The 21,945-nt window shown below is 53.7% G+C and overlaps 4 protein-coding genes across 4 annotated transcripts; 2 read left to right on the top strand and 2 right to left on the bottom strand.

Moving 5' to 3' along the window:
* Positions 1 to 1,924: 1,924 nt before the first annotated feature.
* On the top strand, positions 1,925 to 5,919 carry QBC33DRAFT_517415 (uncharacterized protein; the record flags this gene model as incomplete). The annotated part of the gene is made up of 2 exons (XM_060426188.1): positions 1,925 to 5,746; positions 5,839 to 5,919. 2 exons carry the CDS (start codon positions 1,925 to 1,927, stop codon positions 5,917 to 5,919), a joined length of 3,903 nt encoding a protein of 1,300 aa, XP_060281036.1.
* A 1,337-nt stretch (positions 5,920 to 7,256) lies between these two features.
* Positions 7,257 to 9,066, bottom strand: QBC33DRAFT_517414 (guanine nucleotide exchange factor; the record flags this gene model as incomplete). The annotated part of the gene is made up of 4 exons (XM_060426187.1): positions 7,257 to 7,821; positions 7,878 to 8,512; positions 8,572 to 8,767; positions 8,825 to 9,066. The coding sequence occupies 4 exons, from the start codon at positions 9,064 to 9,066 to the stop codon at positions 7,257 to 7,259; spliced, it is 1,638 nt and encodes a 545-aa protein (XP_060281035.1).
* Positions 9,067 to 14,728: 5,662 nt separating this feature from the next.
* Positions 14,729 to 16,020, bottom strand: QBC33DRAFT_546111 (Phox domain-containing protein). Its single transcript, XM_060428627.1, has 3 exons — positions 15,340 to 16,020; positions 15,001 to 15,179; positions 14,729 to 14,937 (listed from the first exon to the last, which is right to left on the bottom strand). The coding sequence occupies exons 1-3, from the start codon at positions 15,913 to 15,915 to the stop codon at positions 14,874 to 14,876; spliced, it is 819 nt and encodes a 272-aa protein (XP_060281034.1). The 5' UTR covers positions 15,916 to 16,020; the 3' UTR covers positions 14,729 to 14,873.
* Positions 16,021 to 19,199: 3,179 nt separating this feature from the next.
* On the top strand, positions 19,200 to 21,410 carry QBC33DRAFT_580087 (uncharacterized protein; the record flags this gene model as incomplete). The annotated part of the gene is made up of 4 exons (XM_060431181.1): positions 19,200 to 19,218; positions 20,722 to 20,802; positions 20,863 to 20,951; positions 21,012 to 21,410. The coding sequence occupies 4 exons, from the start codon at positions 19,200 to 19,202 to the stop codon at positions 21,408 to 21,410; spliced, it is 588 nt and encodes a 195-aa protein (XP_060281033.1).
* Positions 21,411 to 21,945: the final 535 nt, after the last annotated feature.

Below are 21,945 nucleotides of genomic sequence, written 5' to 3'. Positions count from 1 at the left end.
CCCTCCCCAACTACGGGGCGTCATACTAGAGCACAGTTCCACCCTTGGACACTTGAAGTCTAAGCTGGTGGTGTGCGATGGATTGGTGGAAAGACGAGCGAAGCAAACGTGTCTACCTAGGTAGTGTAGGCAGATCTCGGAACAACCCGTGGGTGGAGATGCCCGTGAACTCTGATCGGGCACCATCAAGACTATCCGAAGAGACAGAATGGGTAAGTCAAGACTCGTGCTCACAAAAGTCGTGTAGTGTTAGAATCTGCATGTTTCAATGGTATGGGCAATTACGGATTCCACGATTCCTACCTACGCATAGGTATGCAGCACCTTAGTTAACAGGGCTCGACCCTCTGCCATTTCGCCAAGCTTAGCCTACTGCGATCCTGTCCAAAACTTTTCAACTTCTCTGCACCTCATCCTGCCTGCCTATCCGTACTTACTTAATCTAAGGCTACTGCAGACCTAGGTAGGTTCCCAAGCAAGCCTCGAGGTATGCTGATACCTCATCCATCGGAGCAGCTCACCTGCTCTTCCTATTCTGTCTATCGTGAAGCCTTTACGGTGTTTATTAGCCTCGTTTTTTTGCACAGCACAAATCAATCCAACCTCGGGATAGTATCAACTATACATAGTAGACAGGGGATCCTGGGCGGGTGACACCATTTTGCCAAGACTCTAGACCTCCGCAGACCGTGATCCACCCCACCCCACCACAGGGGCCCCTATCCCCCTGGTCATGGTTTGCTCTGTTTCGTCCATGGTCGCCGCCTGACCTTCTTTAACGTTCAGTGTACCTGACATGCCTGGACCATCTTACCCTACCAAGGTACCTACCTACCTAAGGTAAACTACCTATTCCCGCAGTCTACTTTATCGCGTACAGTGGACCACCTACCTACAGGTTAGGGGAGCACTGGGGAGAAGTAGGTTGGGTAACCTGGCACGCCTGGTAGGTACACGAGTGGCCCGCCCACAACGAGTCTGGACCGCCAGAGCCCTCCCGGCATCTCTCCGGCACCACCACCCCCCCAGGAAGGTCCCGTCCATTCTCCCTGGCGTGGACACACTTCTCACACCTTTGGCCAGCAGGCAGAAACCTGGAGGCTTCCCTCCTCTTATCATTTAGCTGCTCTTGCCCCTCTGCCTACACTCGGGTAGCGCATGCGCCAAGCGACACTGACTGAGGCGGCCACGGAGCCGCAATTGTCCACCTCCCTCGGGCTCATCAGGTGGACTTTCAGCAAACATTTTCAATGGCTCCGGTGCCTCGACTTCCACTCCTTCTTCATTTTTGCCCACCTACGTTAGAGGATCCTGCTTGTAACTTTCGGTACGCAAGGGATCTAGAAGACCTCAACGTCTCATCTTAGCCCAGCCAAGAGCTTGAACGTCGGCAAGGTGCTGTCGTCCAGTTAGACCTCCCCCTGTCTCATTACCTGCATGTCGCTGGACTCGCGACCCATATCAACTGCCTAGCATATCCCCAATCCACTCCTCGTGCCGTTGAATATACCCCCACCCGAGACTCAAACCCACCTCCAGCCGTACCACCCAGCATCGCCCGATCACTGTTGGAGAATCCGCCCCGAAACCAGATGATATGGTTGTGCGTCCGCCGCCATAGTCGGCGATTGTTTGGCCGTTGCGCAAGTGTCTAGCCCAGATCTTAACTCGACCATATTACCACTCACCATTCACCATTCTCAAAGTCAACTCTTCCCGGTCTTCCGCCAGACCGGCGAATTTTACTGGAAAGGGAGCCATACGAGGAGGAACACGCGCGGGCCCGCGCATGTGGGTGTGTTACTGTTGAAGAGAGCCTGCTCACGTACTCGGCCTTGGATCCTTTCTACAGAAGCCAAATCCAACCCACCCTCGAATCGAACCCCGTTGGGCGTATACTTCCTTCCGAAACCCAGCCAAATACATGGCGGGTCGACCACAGAGCTTCTCCTCAGAAGCTATCGTTTCCATGATAGACGGAGAACCGCACCAAGAGGTTCCGCTACTCGGCATGCTGGGAGGCCCTGCGAGCCCCGCAAGACGCTCTAGGTCTTCGAGTAAGCCTTACAGATGCTCCTCACTTCAAAGTGATGGCACCTCCGCAAGCCAACAGAGTTCCGATTTGCCGCCTGTTTTACAGCTTCTCCAGGGCGTGGGAGTGATTGAACTCTTGGAACAGGATGAACGTCCGACATTCATCATCGACTTGGCTAACTCGGCCAACTTCGACCCCGGACCGCTCCACATTATCTTTTCCAATGCTTCACTGAGAGCGGCCCCCTTGGTCTCCGACCTCCTGTTAGCAGACACGACGGATCCAGGACACGGCGCTGATTTCTCGCGTTTTAAGGCTTGGGTTGTCAGTTCCGTGAAGGACAACGAGTCAATGGACGTATGTCTTCCGTCTCTCTCATACGCAGGCATCAGTTGGTCATGCTCGACGTTGAGGAAGCGTTTCCGCTTCGTCAGTGGCAACATCAGTGCCGTTTCGATTACCCCGACGTTCCCCAGCCGTATAGCGCAGGCCTATTCCGTTCTGGAACAGCGGGCACGAGGTCCAATGCCGGCAACAGGCCTCGACACGCCGAAAGAAGACCCCGCGGGCGATGTTGGCTATTTTGGAGATGCCAACCAGCCTAAAGCCACTCAGAGGTCCCACGTCCGATCCCACTCCGAACCTAGGTCCAAAGCCGAGTCTGTTCTCGACCCCCTAATCCAACACACGGGAGATCTTGCTCTTGATGACTCACAAGTTGAAAGCATGAGACTCTCGTTTGACTGGACCAGGATACCGCTCGATGCACCGAATCTACCCTCACACATTCGATTTGCGCGATCGGTAGACTGGGCAGCGACGCCACTTGGGCCCGTGGACACCTGGCCGCCTGACTTGCGATCAACGTCGAACATGATCATGGGCAGCACGCGTCCTGCAGCCATGTATTGGGGTCCTGAATTTATCGCGATCTATAACGAAGCCTACATCTCCGTTGCTGGCCAAAAACATCCTCGGCTGATGGGCATGAGATATCCGGATGCTTGGCCCGAAATTTGGCATGAGATCAAGCCTGTCTTTGAGAACGCTTGGACTTCTTGCCAGGCGACGACGAAGCATGAGGACAGGCTCTTTCTATCCCGTAATGGGTACCTCGAAGAAACCTTTGTCAACTGGTCCATCGTGCCACTTGTCGGGAGTGACGGATCCGTGGTTGCCCTCTACAACCCCACTTTCGACAGCACTCGCCGGAAAGTGAACGAGAGACGCACCCTCTTGCTGCACGAAGTTGGCGAAAAGACGGCCAAAGCCCGGGATGTAAGGGCATTCTGGGCCCAAGTCAAATCTGGCCTCAAGTCAAATGAGTTCGACGTCCCCTTCGCTCTCATCTATTCAGTCAGCCGAGATGTCCAGGGCGAAGTAGGCTCCACGCATTCTAGTGGCATGGAAATCCCCCATCGGGCCATTCTCGAAGGAGCTCTTGGGGTGCCCCCTGGCCATCCAGTCGCGGTCCCGTCCATCGACTTCCGCTCAACCGAAGAGGGATTTGCTCCGTATATGAGGGAATCTGTAACCCACCTAAATGGTCCGGTTGTCTTGAGACGTGAGGACGGGACTCTACCGGGCGAGCTGATCGAAGGACTTGCTTGGAGGGGTTTTGGTGATCCGTGCCGCACTGTCGTCGTCTTTCCCGTCCATCCCACGGCAGCAGGAGAAACGACCGTCGGCTTTATCGTGCTTGGCATCAATCCTCGGCGGCCCTACGATGACGACTACGAGCTCTTCGTCAATATTCTTTCCCGACAGCTAGCCACATCGCTAGCCTCGGTCGTTCTATTCGAGGAAGAGATCATGCGTGGCCAGAAGGAAGCCCAGCTTGCTGCGTTGGATCGCCAAGAGCTTTCTATGCAATTGCGCCTAAGAACGGAAGAGGCCGTGGAAAGTGAATATAGGTTCACGAGGATGGCCGAGTTTGCGCCAGTCGGTATGTTTATTGCTGATGGGCGTGGGGTGATCAACTACTGTAACGACACGTGGTGGGAGATATCGAGCCATCCAAGGTCAGCAAACACGGTCGATGCCTGGATGCAGAGCATTAGAGATGAGGACAGGAAGGGTGTTGAGGAAGTTTGGAGGAAGTTGGTCAACGACAAGGTCGCCATCACTCACGAGTTTAGGTTCAAGCGCTCTCGCCAGGCAGCTAACGGGCAACCTATCGACACTTGGGTCCTAATGAGCGCGTACCCCGAGAAGGGCGAGGCAGGAAGCCTCAAGAGCATCTTCGGGTGCATGACCGACATATCACAACAGAAAAGGGCCGAGGACTTCGAGAAACAGAGGCGTGAAGAGGCCGTCGAGTTGAAGCGCCAACAAGAAAACTTCATCGACATCACAAGCCACGAGATGCGAAATCCTCTCAGTGCCATTCTCCAGTGCGCTGATGAGATATCTGGGAGTTTGATGAAGTATAGATTGGATGATGTCTCTTCCCCCGAGCTAAGCGACTTCGAGCTTCGGCTGGATAACTGTATCGAGGCCGCAAATACCATCTCACTGTGCGCGAACCATCAGAAGCGCATCGTGGACGACATCCTCACCCTCTCGAAACTCGACTCCCAGCTATTACTTGTAACCCCTGTTGATACCCAGCCAGTTGTCGTGGTGGAAAATGTCTTCAGGATGTTCGAGTCGGAACTCAAATCCAACGATATTACGGGCGAATTTCAGATCGACAAATCCTACCTCGACTTGGATATCGATTGGTACAAGTTAGATCCATCCAGGCTGCGCCAGGTCATGATCAACCTCATGACGAACGCTATCAAGTTCACGCAAGGGAGGGAGACCCGCGCGATTGTCGTCAGCCTGGCAGCATCCAAGGACGTCTCCCAGTCTGGCTTCTCGTACTTCCCAGGCCTCCGAGATGGCTCGACCGACCTTACCGACGAGGCCGACTGGGGCGACGGCGAGAAGGTCAACCTCCACCTCTCAGTTACCGATACAGGTCCGGGACTGGACGATGACGAGATGAATATCCTGTTTCAACGCTTCTCGCAGGCCTCGCCGCGGACACACGTTCAATACGGAGGGTCCGGCCTTGGCCTCTTCATCTGTCGGATCTTAACCGAGCTCCAAGGAGGCCAGATCGGGGTGAGGTCTGAGAAGGGCGTGGGCAGCACATTCGATTTCTACATCAAGAGCAGGATAGCACATGACCCTCATCCCGATCCGACCTCTGAGGCTGCAAGAGCCGGCCAACGTTCTACCAGGTCCCCTGACTCTTTGTCGAATGCCCCAATGTTGCAGTACTCTACAAGATTTGGTACCGAGACATCCCGATTGCGCGGAATAGCCTCAAGAAACATCGAAATGGCGGCAAATTTCACTCGAGATTCCAATGCCAGACCTCCCCTCGACATCCTTATTGTGGAAGACAACCTCGTCAACCAGCAGGTTTTGCAACGACAGCTCTCCAGATCTGGAAACAATACCTACGTTGCCAACCACGGCGGTGAGGCCCTCGAGGCTCTGCGGCGGTCCCGTTTCTGGACACCTCCATGCTCTGACGAGACCACCAACATCTCGGTTATTCTCATGGACCTCGAGATGCCTGTTATGGATGGCATGACCTGTGCTAGGAAGATCCGTGAGCTGGAACGGGAGGGAACCATCTCGCAGCATATCCCTATCCTCGCCGTGACAGCTTATGCCCGGCGTGAGCAGATCGCCAATGCCAAAGAGGCAGGGGTAGTAAGTACACTATCATCATCACCTTTTGCTCTGCAGCCCCGTCTTGGAGCGCACACTCATATGCCTAATTGCTAACACTGTGTCTCCTCTAGGACGATGTGATTTCGAAACCGTTCCGCATCCCCGAGCTGCTTCCGAAAATCGAGGAAGTTATCGCCAAATATAAGACATGACCCTCCCCTCCGCTACAAACACTAGTTGTTGGAATACCCCGATAACGCACCTACGACTCCATGTTGGCGTCAAACTTTGCCCATCTATCTGTCCATGACAATCCATGACAAACTATGGTCAACACACTGGGAAGAGCTGGAGGTCTGCTGCCGTCCGTCACTCCCGCCGAGGAGCACCGAATTGACCTCTCACAATTTTCAGAGATGGAGGACAATAACCATTCGAGTCTTCGCTCCGCGAGCAACAGCTTTCACGGGATCGGTTTTGGATGGACCGGCGTTCGACGAACAGGCCCGTTGAAGAGATAATATTAAAAAAATAAAAATAAAAAATAAAAACGACGACGATGACAGGAAAAACACACACGATGATTGCCTCCAGAGTCAGAATTCGAAAAGTAGTGATGACCGTGTAGCATTTGGTAGCATTTACGGCGATGGCAGGCGACTGCGTCTGGGGAATGCGCCATTGTAGGTATCTGACAGAAGATATTCAGTAATACCATGTATATACTTGTGTGGAAGATAATAAAGAAGCAAGTTGTACTCATAGCCGAACATAAATTATGGGGCACGCAAGTTCCATAATGCAGGAGGGAGCAGTGAAGGATCACGAGACGCGAAGGGCTATATGAGATATGGCGAAGCTCAACACGCAAGAGGTATATTATTAGCTATTAGTGAGAGTGTGTTCGACCCAGTCAAGCCCTACATGGCGAGACAGCAGCCAACAACTTCGACAACTTTCAATCCCCCATCCATCTTTCTCCTGTCAGAAGACCAACCCCTACTAAAAATGGACCAACTCCTCCTTTTTTTGTGTTTTTTCGGTTTTATCTGGTACCTTTCAAGGTCATGACCGTTTCCTGTTTCGTTCCAAGCGACCGTTCTCTTTGCAAGGGTATACGTTGGGTATCAAAAACACCGCAGACAGGGGGACCATGAACCAAAATCAGAAAACAGTCCGAGGAAAAGGGGGAATCAAGACATGGAAAGGAAAAGGAAACAGGTATAATGCATAAAGTGGGATTGGACGGACTCAGTCGCCCAGGAATCACGGAGAGAAAGTTGATCGACAAAATCTCCCCCGGAATCCGTCCGACGTCCCCATAGCTCAAGGAAAGGGGTATCAGGAAGAACCAATCTTGACAGGGTATCTTGAAATGCAGATCCGATTCCCAACCGAACCTAGCGGAGTTGTGGTAATAGGGGGTATTATACCTCGCAGAAGTTGGCGTGCATCGGTGATCGTACGTGAGTTCGCTCTATTTTTCCGGTTTTTCATTCGTGTCATATCGTCGGCTGCTCCATCGCAACCCCGAGCGAGCATTCGCGACCTACGCGGCAGCTTGGATGACGGGGGTGGAGGCGATGGGCTTCTCGGCAGGGACAGCTGCCTCAGTGACCGCCACGGCCTCAGCTGGCTCGGCAGTCTCCTCCTTGGCGGGCTCAGCATCCTTCGAGGCCTCGGCTTCAGTTGGCTTGTCCTCGGCCTTCTCGTCAGCCTTCTCGGCAGGCTTGTCGGCCTTGCCCTTGCCCTTGATGGTAGCGCGCAGCTTAGAGAAAGGCGACGGCGACTTGGGCTTCTCGGTCTCTTCATCAGAAGTAGCCGACTTCTCCTTCTTGGCGCCGAAGCCGAATGGGAGCGAGCTCTTGCGCTTGTCGCTGCGGACCTCCTTCTTGGACTCGCCGTTGGTAACAGCGACAGCAGGCTCAGCCGTCTCAGCGGCAGCATTGTCGGCCGAGGTGACCTCGGTAGACAGAGGCTCAGTGGTTTCGACAGCGGGGATGACAGGAGCAGTCTCCGCAACGGCCTCAGCAGCGGCGGGAGCATCCTTAGCAGGAGCGCTTGGGGCCGCCTCAGGCTCAGCCGACTTCTTCTTCAGGAAGCTGCCGAAAATGCTATCACTGACGTCAGTACCAATGCTGGTGAACATAGTTTGGATATCGCGACTCACCTGCCACGCTTGGTCGCCTTGAGCTCAGGCCTGGGCTCTTCAGCCTTCACAGCCTCAGCCGCGGGAGCGGCATCGGCGACGACGGCCTCGGGAGCAGCCTCAATGGGCTCAACAGTTGCCTCCGCGGCAGCGGCAGTGCTGGCCTCAACGGGTGCTTCGGTGGACTCAGCGGCCTTGGCTTCCTCGGCGGGCTCAGCAGCCTTCTTCTCCTCCTCCTTCTTGTTGCCGAGAAGATTGCCGAAGATAGAGGTCCTCTTGCGGCTAGCAGAGCGGCGCTTGGGCTCTTCCTTCTTGGGTTCCTCCTTCTTGTCGTCCTCCTTAGCCTCCTCGGCTGGGGTCTCAGCAGCGTCCTTGGGAGCGGCCTCTGCGGCAGTCTCTTCCTTCGCGGCCTCGGCCACAGGAGCAGCAGGAGCCTTCTCCTTGGCAGCGGGCTTGAAGCTCTCGATGGTCTTCTTGTAATTCTCGGACTCGGTGACAATCGGCACGAGCTCCTTGGCCTCGGCAATCTTGAGCTTCAGCTGGCCAACCCAGTTATCTCTCTCTGTAGAGCTAGCAGCCTTGAAAGTGTGCTTGAGACCCTTGGCGCTGAAGTGAAACTTGTTGGCTCCCTCGGGGACGGGATCAGATGCTTCGGCCTGCGATTATTTCAGTCAGTGTTGTCCGAGGGCGACTTCAGTTCAATATCAGAACTTACCAGGTGAATTGCGCCCTGGGGGGCAGTCTTGTCAGACCGCTCGCCGAAGAAGAACAGGCCCTTGCCAGTCTCGGAGGCCCAAGCGGCGATGTGATGAGCGACAGTGACAGCCTTATCAGCCTTGAACGAGGTCAGGACCTTGGTGTCAACTGGTTCGGATCCGAACCAGAAATTCTTCTTCGAGTAGAGAATGTTCCTGTTGTCGCGTTAGTCTCGTCGGCCCATGCACTCCGTGCTATCAGCTCCAACTCACTTGGGGAAATTTGAGCCCTTGTGCTCGAGGCTGCCTGCCTCGATTGGGGTCACCTCATCCTCCTTCTTGGCGGCCTCCTCGGCGGGCGCAGCCTCGGTGCCAGCGCTGGTTTCCGCAGCCGGGGCCGCGGCCTCGGTGGCCTCGGCAGCAGTAGCCGGGGTCTCCTCGACCTTCGTCTCGGTAGCTGGCTCAGTGGAGATGGTCTCCGTGGGGACCTCAACGGGCTTCTGTTCTTCGGCCATTGTGAATGATCAAGATGATTTGATAAGAAATGAAATGGGGTATTGGGTATCACAACAATAAAAGGTAGAAAGAGAAATGCGAGGGGGTAGACCACGCGATGGCTCTGGAAGTCGAGGCAGAAAATTTGTTCTTGGTGGAAGGATGGTGGGAGATGGAAGAGGAGGGAAGAAAGAAGGTGCCCATGGATGGGCCCCGGGGGGTACTTATTGGTTCCTCTGGGGCTCGGCTTGCCCAGCGTTTCTCATTCAGTCACAGAGAGGAAATAACACGCGCTAAAAAGGTACATTGACGAATGTATCCCCGTATGAGTTCATTCAGTGAGCCGGAAAGTGACGGTGACCTCAGATTGCTTCTGCTCCAACCGTTGCTGGTTCAGTCTTGGCATGACTGGTCCGTGCTCTCAAGCGAAGTGGGTGGGCGAAATGAACGGAACTAGGGGTCAAGGGCGTTCTCAGACAGGGATCGAACACCCTTTCAAGCTCAGCAACAAAACAACTTGCTGGCGCCACAGCGGATTTTTTAGTCACGATGGCCCCTACTGACCACGGACGGGAAGCGTCCAAAAGTCTTGGTTGCTTCGGACTCTCTCATCTCACTGGGCCTGCTTTTTCAACATGAGCAATGAATGCGACGATAGTCTACCTCCACCTGAAGTACCGGCAGATCCCTACATGATACATACTAACGACCGACTGCAATGTCCCATTATGCTTGCAGTACCCACTCAGTGCCACTCTCCCGAGAACGAGTCGACAGGAGCCTCCCAGCTCTCTAGCGTAGGGGTGCTAACCGCAGCATCTCCGGCCCCATGTGACTTGGGCCATTTGAGACTACGCATGCAAACTAAATAAGCGCCCTTTCGGCGTCGATCAGCCCATAAATTATTGGTGATCAAAGAAAGGGAGGAATCTGACAAAGAGGTGGAACCAGGGGATTTGGGACATGAAACAAGTCTATGTAGCTATCATCTGTTCTTAGGTAGGTAGAATTATTGTGGTCGGGACAATCCCTTGCGATCTGTAGACAATGCATGGGATCTCTACTGTGTAATAAGGGTGCACTAGTGTTCCTGGTTCGCTGACTGTGCAGTATACTGTACGGATCCGTAATCCGTAAGCATACACCTCAGAAAAGTATTTTATATTGCGGATGCAACCGACATGGGTCCTGCCGAGGACTCCATTTTTTATATTTCAATCCTTCTGCGGCATCTAGGTTCCCCTGGAGGTTGCTCGGACGACAGACGACACTTGGGTATTTTTCCCTGCAGAACAGGATGGACTCCGGAACCCGGAAGTTACCTGCTTCAGTTGGTACTTACACTTCAGGTACCTCATTTTCCTGCAAGCAAGATCGGTTTGCTCCGTGGCGACAAGACAAATTCAGAGTGCTATCTGAAAGAAAGCTTGAATCTAATATCCAATATAGTATTGACGGAAAATTATTCTATTTGACCGCAGCCCCTCCTATTTAATATCTAGTACCGGGTACGGTAGGCCCTCGACTGTGTCAAACCTGATATGTACCAACAAATTGATCCTCACGACTCCTTTGGGCCGGTTTTTGTGGTGTCGCGCCGTTAAGTGGCGTCGGCATGCCGCCACTCAGACAGAGCTCAAGCTTTTGGTCTCTCCTTGCATGGCTCAATTGGTCTGGGAACCCCTTGGTCTTCCTGGATCTGCTCCTGGAACTGTTCGACCTCGCATTCTTGTGCTGCTACAAATTCTCGGCATTTACCTAAAGATTTCAGCCTTATCCACGATGGCCCATCTGGCAATCATACGTCAATCATCAAAGATTGCGGCATAGCACATGAATAACTTGCCTGACCAGAGGCCACACACACACATTTGGCAGCCGTGTTTCGCAGATGGCGAATGGCGAACCTCGTCGAACCCTGTCGCTTCGATCCCAGCCTTCACTCGGGTGGCGTGCCAGGCAGAGACCCGGCGGTTGCCGTGCAACTGTTTCACCGACCATGTTGAGCCTGGACCGCTTGGCCCACACCCATCCCTGTCTGAGGTGGAAAGGGGCAATTTTGCATTCAAGCATGGGTTGCATGGGCAAATCTCTGCAGCTTGGACAATCTCCGCACGCAGTAAGCCCAGAAGTAGCTCCCTGGTACCTACTGTACCCTACAAGCAAGCGTGCCGAGTCGTTAATCAAACAGGTAGAAGGGCAGCGCCCGTTTAACATAATTACGAGGATGCCAGGTTAATTATCAGACAAGTGACAAAAAGAAAAAAGTTCATTTCTTGAGACGTCTGTCATCAAAATTTGTTGCACCGGGATCGACAGTGATTCATCAGGGGCGGGTCACAACCTTGCACTATTGTCTGGCAAATCGGAGCCCAGGAGACTTGGTGGGGTTCGTAATAAGGTATGGACACTAGCGCCTGGAGCTTCCCTTTCACAAAAAGCTCAACCCTTGCGCAACGATGTCCACAATCCTGGAAGGCGGACTGATGCGAGGCTGTATGATGATGCGAGGCTGTATGATGCGGATGCCGAGAGTGGAAACCGTCGCCCGGAGGGCCGAAGTTGACAGCCATGGACGGCAGTGGACGGAGAAGGCGGGCTGAGCATACCTACCTACCTACCTACCTAAGGTATATATGGCCATGCATAACCGCTTTAAGTAAGCGTGGCTAGCACGTTAACGTTACCTGTTTGATGTTTCCCATGTGTCGCCTGGTTGTGGGGTGAATACTGTGAGATACGGGCTGGCTATTATGATCTTGCGTCTCCGATACTGGAAGAACATCGCGATCGCCCATCTTCGCCCGTCTTTGCCACTCCCTCCTTCCCTCCCACCTTCGCACGCAATCTTCAAGTAGGTACATGGAATCGTGCATGCCCACCCACACCTCTTGTATGTACCCATGCAAATCGGCACATCTCTGCCACTCTTTTTTGCCTTGCCCCTCTGCCCCTTCCTGGATTTCGCCATCAAGAGAGGGGTCAAATGTCCCGTCCAAGACCCCAAGCCGTGGACTCACGCGACACATCTAACACGTGCAGCTTGCCAAGCCCCGATATATGGTATGTAATCGGGCATTAGTGTGGCGTGTGCTACCTAGTCTTCATTCAACGCAGAAAAGATGATGCAATGTGCTAGTCGAGCCGCCACTGCTCTGCTGGTGGGCCTGGTGGTCTCACGGATATGTCATTGATCCCACCACCGATCTTATCTCGACTGGACATATTCTATATGGCTATGGATGAGTGAGCAGTCTCACGGCTTCTTGTGACCCAATGCGTAAGCTCCAGGCTAGATATCGCCATCGATGCAGGCAGCGAAGCAATGAAATGGGTGGGGTTGCGTTCCCTTCGTCAGCCCCTCTCCGGTCATCGTTCAGCTTCTTCGCCATGTGACCGCCAGGCGTTTCTTGGTTACCTCCAGTCCAATGCCGGACTGGATGCTTACACCGGCTAAAGCCAACCGGGTGTCCTGCAGTCGGGGCTGGGCACATGCTAGTTCCCTTGCTCTAACACCAACCCGGCATGAGACTGTGGACCCCAAAACCCTTCGCCGAAGATAATATGGACAGAGAGGAAGATAACGGCAGTGTGGCTCGGAGTAGGTCACGATGAGCAGAGTGGATGTGCTGGGTGGGTTGTATGAGGCATCAGACAACGTAGCTCGCGGCTCAGACAACCATTCTCGCGCTTGGTTCCGTGCCGTTTCTGATCTCTTGAGCAAGATTCTACCTGTGTCTATCAGCTTATCAGCCCACTCGAAGCACCTTGGGCAACACCTAACAACCTATGCAGAGTCCCACCTGACGGCCCTCCTGCACCGTTCCCGGGCCACAGGGTATCCTCTCGTTGATGATCTTCGCCCTATATGTTCTCTCGCCCGCTCCAGACGCCATTGTCTACTCGTAGGTTCGATAAAGACAGTATTAATCCAAACCCTAACGGGTTCCATCGATGTTTGGTGTAGATCGTCTAGATCAATGTTCAAACCAGAAACCGGGCTCCCTATTCCCAGCTCTCGTTCAGGAATGCTTGTTACTAGATTCGCCCAAACCTGAGGGTGCCACAAACATGTTATCTCGTCACAACATCAGGAGATGATGATGAGAGACCTCCTGGGTTTTCCTGGGAGATGTGGCTGGCTTAGCAAGTCAACCTAGTGATACCAGGAAGTTGACTGTTGCATTAAGGTTAATGCCGTTGGCCTAGGAACTACCACCTACCTTAGTACTCCACGGAGAGAGCCGGTGTACCTCTATTCGCCTCCGCATGCCGGGACCCCTTTCCCCCGCCACGGTGTCCACGACTATCATCCAGCCAGGCCCACATTTATATCGACTTTCTTCCCGCCCGACCGTGTAACATGATGATTTCTTTCCTAGATAGCGCCAGCTTTGGTAGGAGGCTAGCCTGTACGACTGTGTCAGCTTTAGCCCGGAGAACAGACAGCAATTCTCTTGACAGAGTCTACTGTCAAAGTTGCCGTGACTTGAGAGGCGCAATAACTAGCGACCAAGCGGGCGTAGCTCTTGCTAAATTTGCGTGTTTTGCATGCGGCTTCTCACAGCCCCTGAGAGCGTCGTTCCGGTATATAACTAGGCCACGGGGAGGAGATCAACACCTGGGGGCCTTATAGCTATCTTGGAGATGATCACGCGACGCTTATGAACCCCCTCCTCGCAGCAGGCTGCGGACAAAGGCGGGCGCGATGCCGTGCATGCTCTCCTTCCCCCCAGCTTCTCGGCCGAGTTTGATCCCGGCGCCGTTCTTGGTCCGGTAGAGCCGTCCCTCCCCGATCCACGGCCACAAGAGGGTAGTACTGGCACTCCTCCCGTGAAGGCAGCGCCACCCCCCCCCCCCCGGGGGTTTTCGGAAACGCGGCCGGCCTGTTTGGGTGCAGGGGTCCCGCGCTGGGACTCGCGCGATCGCCCCCTTGTGCTGGGCCTTGCGGTGGGCATGGATGTCTTCCAAGTGTGCTAACTCGTCTTTCGAAGGAGGAGCAATCGAGTTCATGCAGACTTTGAGGGACTCCCTAGAGCGGAAAGAGTCTAGGGAGGCATTGGGGGCTTGCCGGGCTATGAAGCACGCGAGGTCTCCTCCGGTCTTCGCGGCTAAGACGTATATGTCGTCGATTCGTTGTTGAGACTCCCCTCAAGCAGATAGGTATGAAGGTAGTTATTCGCACCAGACAGCCAACGCAACATAAATCTCTTGTTGTTCAAGGACAATTGGTTGCTTGTGTGATCTAGAATTAGAGTGTGGAATTGGGCTACCCTTGGGCACCAGATGAGCAAGTAGAAACCGACTGACCGACTGACCAGCTCAGTTCCTCTCCAGTAGACCAGCGTAGTGTCATTCCAACACCCCGAGGTATTTAGCGTAGCAGGACTTGGTCGGCTCTCGCCGGTTCCTCCTCGGTTGCCTTAGCTGCGTGAGATTCAATGCCTTAGGAGACTCCTTCCATGTGAGGGCATTATTGGCTAGGCTCGGAGGCCTCTGTATATGGCTGGGTGTCGGCGGAGAATCGCAGGACGGTTGGGGCGGTCATTAATCCCCATATGCCAATCAGGCGCAGCGCCGTTCTCCAGGATCTCGGGGCAGTGCTGGCATACCAGCCTATCGCACATCGAGGGTACTCTAACCGCACAAGAAGAAGCTCACAAGAATCACTGAAGATAATTGAACCTGAGTATCTAGGCTCTCGCGCCCAAGAGTAGTCAAATTTCCAAATTATAATTACTCTGCTAGTCGATGTTAGATATGCTTAATTTAACCAGCCTTCGTTTGTCCCCCACCCACGAACGACCAGTATAAGCGAGAAATATGTTCACGAAAATAAGAAGTCTTTGAGAACCGGAGAGCCAGAGAACTCAGGGTTCAGCAATATACAGCTTGGTCAGTGTTAGCAGACAGAAAATGGAGAGGACAACACCGACTGGGTGTCATATGCGTACTTGAGGAAGTATTGTAGGCCGGCCCTGCGCCTCTCCAGAAACCTGGGCCGGAACTTTGATATGACACTTTTAGGCGGCAGTTCTGGCATGGCGGCCTTGAAGTTTGGAAAGGTCTGCATAAGCCGCCTCCTAAGGTCGTCGAACTCTGAGTATCGCTTGCAGATACTCATATAGGAGCCCTGCGACACATAAGACCCGTCAGTTCTTCTAACATTCTAGTGTATATCCAAACGCACAACCGCGCCGGTGCTTGTTTCACCACCCAGCCATGTCCAGGGGAGCCTGTAGGCTCGTGTGCCTTGACCTCCCTCCCAGAGGACAGGACTGCGAAAGACTCACATTCAAAGTCTCCACGCGGATATTCCACACGACAAATGCCCCGATATTGGTAGCGCTGCCGTTCACGACGACAAAGTCGGTCACCTCGACGCTCTTGGCCCAGCACGCCCGGTTCCGGTCCCGGCCATACACGTTGCTCCCGCCGGGCCCGTCGTCGTGCTCGTTATCCTGCAGCGTGATGGCGCCGACGGGCAGGACGCTCTCGACGGACGTGTTGGAGACGGAGCGGGCGTGCGTGCCCGCCCAGTACGGCGGCGGAGGCGATGACACGGGGGAGAGCGTGTCCGACGGTGACGACGACTCGTCGCCCGAGTCGGAGGCGTAGTCGGTCGCATCGGCGAAGAGAGGCTGGAGGCCGTCGAGCGGCCGGGCTATTGCCGCTGCTGCCGCCGGCTCGAGCGGCTCCGCGGCGCCTTCGCCGTTTATGAGGGCCCAGACCCGCCCCGTGGCCGACTTTGCGACCGGTTGCGACGGGCGCGAGGAGGATCTGGATGTCGTTGGGGGATCATTTACGCCGCCGGGGTTGCCGCCGCCCTTGCGAGCTGCTTGCGGTCGATGTTCCACCTCCGACGCCATTCAGCCATGTGAGGCAGGGTCGACATCAGCGGATCGCTGCCGTTCAGAATGTCAAGCAAAGGTAGCAATTGCGGTGACCCAGAACTGGGCTGGTAGTCCGAAGTTACACTGATTTTGGAACCATCCAAGACCGATCAAACATGTGGACAGCGCTTGTTATTGGGTAATTGGAATCATTGTGGGTCGACAGGCTTAACCCAGCTTAGATAAGGTAGGTACCCAGGTACCTCCCTTGGCTCCGGACGAGACGGCCAGGGGATATCATGCTCGACTGTACCTATGTATCAACAACCCATCCATCGAGTAGGAGAAACATAACAGTACCTCATATTGGCCTCGTTTCACAATGCACGTACCTGTCAACAGTATGAAGAATCGTTCCAATTGAATACAATTTAGAGTAGAGATGATGGGTAGGATTTGTGCATACCTGCATTAACACTACAACCAGTGTCGTAGCTTCCTCCAGGCCCAGTGAATAGGCTATTCCAACATGAGACAAACCTTAACAGTTCAACCGCAAGATAATCTGGAAGCTAATGAACAGGGCTGCGATTTAAAGAGGCTGTTCTACGACGGAGTTGCTATAGTCATCGTAAATGAAGACGTTATTGCTCAAGATTCGCAGTCCTCAATGACGTCTTGATCCGGAGAAGTACGGGCTTATCGTTCGGCTATCTCCCGAAGCCTCCAAGAGGTCGCACCATGCGTCTGCTGTTATCTTTGGGATGTAGGCAGATTACAAAATGATGTTGACTTTACGGATATGTTCTCCAGCAGCTCCAACGATCTGGCACAGTGGGTTTTCTGGTTCCCCTGAGTGGAGGAATAGATTCCTTTGCCTCTGCCAGTATACCTCGACTTTCCTCTAGCCCAGCCAGCATGAGCTTTCCACGACCTATCACCGACTTATTTGCCCCTTGGCAATTATCTCTGACATTCGTCGTATCGTCAGGCGAGCCTGTCCAGGGAGGCTAATAGAAAGATGTCAGGTGCATCGCCAAGTACATGGGCGAGGCTTCCAAATACACCCCAAGAGCTCTGCAATCAAATTTATCCCCCATATATATATATGGGCATGAGCACGCAGAACTTGCCCGAAACCCATCACAGCGCCAGGAATCTTTCAGAGGGCATCGGAAGTTATCACATCGACGCGGACATCGACGACGTCTATCAAGCCTAGAAGAACCTCGTCCCCTCCCAAATTCGAGCCAAATTCCGTGTTGAGGGTGTACTAGCCAGGAGATCCTCACGTTGCAGCGCCTCTAGGCATGAACCCGCATGGTCACCAACTACCAAGTATGAGTTCGGGTAGATACTCCAAAGAGCCGGTGACCGACCTGGCGGTGGCAGTCTCTTGATTTTGGGAAGCGCGAATGTCGGAGAGTCTCTTCTGGGTTCTCTCACAAAATATGATTATCCGAGCTAATATCAACCCACTTGACTCTATCGACAAGACAGACTTGACGCGCTCCATTGCCTAGGCGGAGAAGAACAGGGGCCTAGCTTGTCTCCATGACTTCCTCAGCGCAGTTACTACTGCCAAGCTGGTAAGCACAGCTTCAGAGTGAAGGGATTAGCTGTTTCCGCGTTACTAGTGCCGTTATTAGAGCCTATCATCGAGACCTATGTCCAAAGTGACGATGAAGATTGACGAAGGCCAACAAGTTGGGCCCATATGGAATGTTCCAGAGATTGGTTTGCGACTGGAGTGCCGATCGCGAAAGTTGCTGAAGGCGATGATGCCCCATACTTGGAGTTCGAGTTCTTTCCAAGTACATATCATATTAGGTAGGTACCTAAAATGTAGCGAACTGTCTCAGATCGAAGTGCGCAAGTCCTGTCCCACACCCACCCCCCCCCCCGGACAAACCCCTTTTGATGTGGTTGCTGGTACTTCCCGGTCCAGGCCGCATTTGAAGGCTCTTCTTGCCCTTGATTGAAACGGTTACTCATCCACCCCTTCCTAACTACTGCAATGGCGAAGCGAACCAAATCTTCCGAGGGCCTGCTCTGTTGCCGTTGCCCCTCGAGCAGATGAAAACTCCCTGACTCCCATCCTTGTCAACGAATTCTTCAGCAAACCAAGTGTTTGTTCGCTGCCGTCTGGAGCAGCTAGTTCGAGAATGAAGCTCTACCTCCTAGGCTCTGGACCTGGACCTGGCTCTATTGTCTATTGATAACATCGCCCCACTGCTGCAACTTCTGCCTTTGCTGCTTCTACTTCTGCTTCCGGATGTTGTCCACAGCCTTCATCTTTCTTCAGAGCGCCAAAGCCTCGACGCTACGTGCAGATGTTCGCAGCCCTGCAGGAATGCATGAATGATGTTACCACCTTCTTGGCAGCCAACCTAGCCGCTAGGCCAGATGGCATCCCGGGCCGCACCGCACGCCTTGCCGTCCTCGCGGCCAACCAGCACGCCTGGAAGCTTCACGTCGCACCTCAGAGGGCAGTATTTGCCGCCTGATCAGGCGACGAGTTGGCTGGCTCAGACCCAACGTCAATGAATTTTCAGAGGCCGACATGGAGGACTGCGATGGCGACAATTAGGGTGAGGAGTAGGATTACGGTGGCGAGGGGGAATGCGAGGGCTCTTGTGGTGTTATTATATACCTATACCTAGCTTTCGTCGCTTTGTTCATGAGCAGATCCGAGACTCCTAGTACACAGTACACGGTACGTGCGAGACCATGTAGATGATGGTGCCTTCTATGGAGCCCTCTACGACATCGACGAGGCGTTGAGTCACTACAATTCGAACTTCGAGTAGGACTTGGAGGAAGCTCGTGGCTGCGTGTGCATGGGCAATAACTTCGCGTGCCGGCTATAACGAACCAGACGGGCTCGGCCAGCAAAGTAATCGAGGCTCGCCTCACGGCCGCAGGAGTAGGCTCCCGAGGCCGCCGCCAAGAACATCCAGTCGCCAAAGAGAACTGACCTCCTGATTGCCATCCTCAGCCAAGAGATCGAGACCGCCAATGACAACGCCGCTGAAGCAATAACTACTGCGAAGAACGCCCTGGGCCGTAGTCCACCACTCGAGAGATCGATAAAGACGTGTACCGGACGGATCAAGGCCCTTGAGGAGGCCGGCAAGGCAGCGGCGCGACAGGCGGTCTAAAGTGCGGATCGACTGTCGACGACGAAGAGGAAGCCAAGTTTGAAGAAGGGCCGCATGCAGACTAACCTAATTGCCCGAACACGCAGTAGTTCTCATATTAAATATTGATGTGCAGTAGGTATGCAGTGACATGGGCATCGAAGGGTATTGTGCCGTGGTATGTCGTTGTTGGGGATGGGTCACATGACCTGCAATCCAGTGGTCCAACGACGCTGCTATACTAAAAAAAGAAAAAAAGGCTACCTTTGCCTAAGAATTTGCCCATTGCAAAAAACTGTACCAAAGCGCGTATCTTACAGCTAGCTGCTTGACATTGCTTATTTATCCAGCATTTGCAGCTGCCAGGTTATCACAACCATGGGAATTATTGTTTTGTCTGAGGATATGGTAGGTACTGATAAAGCTTCTGAGCGATTTGGGATGGCGGCACTAGGCAGGCACCGGGCACCCCACACGCATCCTGGTAGTTCTGAGGCCTGGAGATGGTGGTGTCGTATTCCCACATGTATGCAGCTATGCGTAATGGATGGTATGGATGGTATGGATGTGCCAGTGGTATTGTCTGAGCTCGGGGGAATGACGATGCTTTCCCTCATGCCTACGCGACTGCGAGTAGCCATACGGATGTACTAGTGGTAGATTGGCCGGCATAACTAAGACAAAATATATTTAGTGGACTCTAAGCTCTCCCGAGCCAATGCATTGCAGATTCCGGCCACTGTCCACTGTCTCGCGATACGAGGCATGGAGACGACGGCGACAGAAAGCAAAAGCAGGACTGACTGGATGAAGTGCAGGCCTGCAGCCGTCCAGGCTTCCAGCCACCTCGCCCGCGCACCCATCCCATCCGACAAGGAGAATCGGGTTGTAAGATGGTAGCCCAACACACACGTCCATATAGTAGGTAGGTCAGGTGCCCGTTTGATAGTTGCTCCTCATATTTATCTGCTTGCCGCGGAAAAACCATCTCATAGTTGTATGCGGGGATATTCAAGTTTCTGCAGCGCCTCGTAAATTTCCCAAGGAAGATGCCGACCCCGTTCGTCTCGTACAGGCATGGATGCGCTCCAGAACAGAACGGCGTGAAAATCCGCAGATCCTGGTCACCAATTGGTGCTGTCATTGGATCGTCTGGTTCAACTGTTACGCTAACAGGGCGGGCCCTTCAGGTCCGTGCTTTTGCTCTGTTCCTCGTGGGAGCTGCCATCTCCTTTATTTAAGGTGTCTCTTCAAGCTGGAGCTGGTCTCTTCCTTTTCGGACCACCTACCGTCGTTACTCTTATCGTGCTGTCCCTCGTTCAGCAGCACCTCTTACTCTTCAGTTCTTGCTTTCGTTTCGGATCCGAGCTTATTTACTAACTCTTCTTCACTAATATCCCTTTCCCACCGTTTCTGGAGTATCCACGGATCGTAGGTACGTTTTGTGTGTGATTTTGATCTGTTTTCGAGGGCAGCGTCTGGGGCAATTGACTTCGGGCCACGAAGCTTCCTATGCATTCTGCCTAGGGGTGCCCTTATAATGCGCGCCTTCTGACTCTTCGTCCCGTATCTCTTGTATACTGAAATGCGTTCAGTCTTTGTTGACAATACGTCTATAGGTGCAGGCGAATCAATTGGCGTAGCAACCTTCATATTTGGAGATCCCCAACGTTATAATCAGCCATGCTCTCGATCAAAACAGCTCTCCTGGCCCTGGCCGCCGCCACTGTGGTCTCTGCCGACTATTACATTAATCCGGAGAGTGTCCCCCTGTCGACGAGAAGTACTTTTCCCCTTCCCAAATAGCCCCGTTTGAAGCCTTGCCGAGTTAACATGGTTGTAGAATCGTGGTGCTCCAACGAACTAAGCACTTGCCCTATCATCTGCCAGCAAACACCTCCAGGTACTACCAAGGACAACACGTGCGATGCTGTAAGCCACGGGCCCTTCCCCCTTATTGTTTCCTTGCGCGTTGGGACTGAATGTTTGCAGGATACCCTCACATACGGCTGCGTGTGTGGCGATGGCCTCCAGCCCAACATCTCCGAGTACTCCCTCACCCTCCCGTTCTTCGTCTGCCAGGAATGGGGCAACCAGTGTGTGACGGGCTGCGGTAGAGATAGCGCCTGCGCTTCCTCTTGCCGACAGGACCACCCATGTGGTGCTCTCGACCCCAAACGCGACAATGCTACGAGCACGACTGCCTCTGGCACGGGCAGTGCCACTGCCAGCAGCACCAACCTGATCTACACCGGCCTTGGAGGAGAGGGATCGGCATCGACTTCCCACCCCAAGGGCAATGTCGCAACCCCGGTTCTCGACTTCGGTCGTGGATATAGTCTGCTGGTTGTAGGAGGATGCTTATTCGCTGGCTTCGCCTTGATGCTGTAAAGAGCTCGAGGCAGTCGAGTTGTGAACAAGGCGCCACCCGAGACGGGTCTTGCGGGGCTCGCGATTCTAATGCGTTTTGGCCAAGGGCGCACTGCAGAAATGGTGGTTGCACACGAGACGGCGGGGCAAGAGAGCTTGGTCTCTACCTTGGGCCACTGATCGATTCCTGCTTTAATGTCTAAACTTCCTGGGGATGGCATGGCGTATCCTTCGCGTTGCATGTCAAGCTTGGAAATGAGTAATTTGTGTGTGAGTTATTGGTGGGGGAATCGAGAAGAACCAGGGGAAGAACCACCGAGGTAGTCACAGCTACTCGAGGAACAATTGGATAATGGTAGTAATACAATGTGACGGATCCTCGGGGCCATGACGAGTTCCTATCTCTCATTGTGGCGATTCAGGAGTTGCAGCTCTGAAACTCGATCGTCCCGGGCATCACATAGCACAGCATGGAAGTATCATGAGCTCTGAGCCCTCGAGCTGATGGCCCCCGCCACAGCCAAGGGGGCTGACCGGCATGGCGACTGCTTTTCAC

The sequence above is a fragment of the Phialemonium atrogriseum genome (genome assembly GCF_030411735.1).
Source record: "Phialemonium atrogriseum strain 8032-3 unplaced genomic scaffold QBC33scaffold_22, whole genome shotgun sequence".
Taxonomy (NCBI): domain Eukaryota; kingdom Fungi; phylum Ascomycota; class Sordariomycetes; order Cephalothecales; family Cephalothecaceae; genus Phialemonium; species Phialemonium atrogriseum.
Note: the sequence above shows the minus strand (reverse complement) of the source record. Positions and strands in the feature narration are given on the sequence as shown.

Coding starts and splice junctions, on each gene's coding strand:
- QBC33DRAFT_546111 (XM_060428627.1), bottom strand. CDS start 15,915: ATGGCGTCGGAGGTGGAACATCGACCGCAAGCAGCTCGCAAGGGCGGC. Junction 15,180..15,339: donor TCCGCGTGGAGACTTTGAAT/GTGAGTCTTTCG, acceptor TATGTGTCGCAG/GGCTCCTATATGAGTATCTG. Junction 14,938..15,000: donor GGCCTACAATACTTCCTCAA/GTACGCATATGA, acceptor ACACTGACCAAG/CTGTATATTGCTGAACCCTG.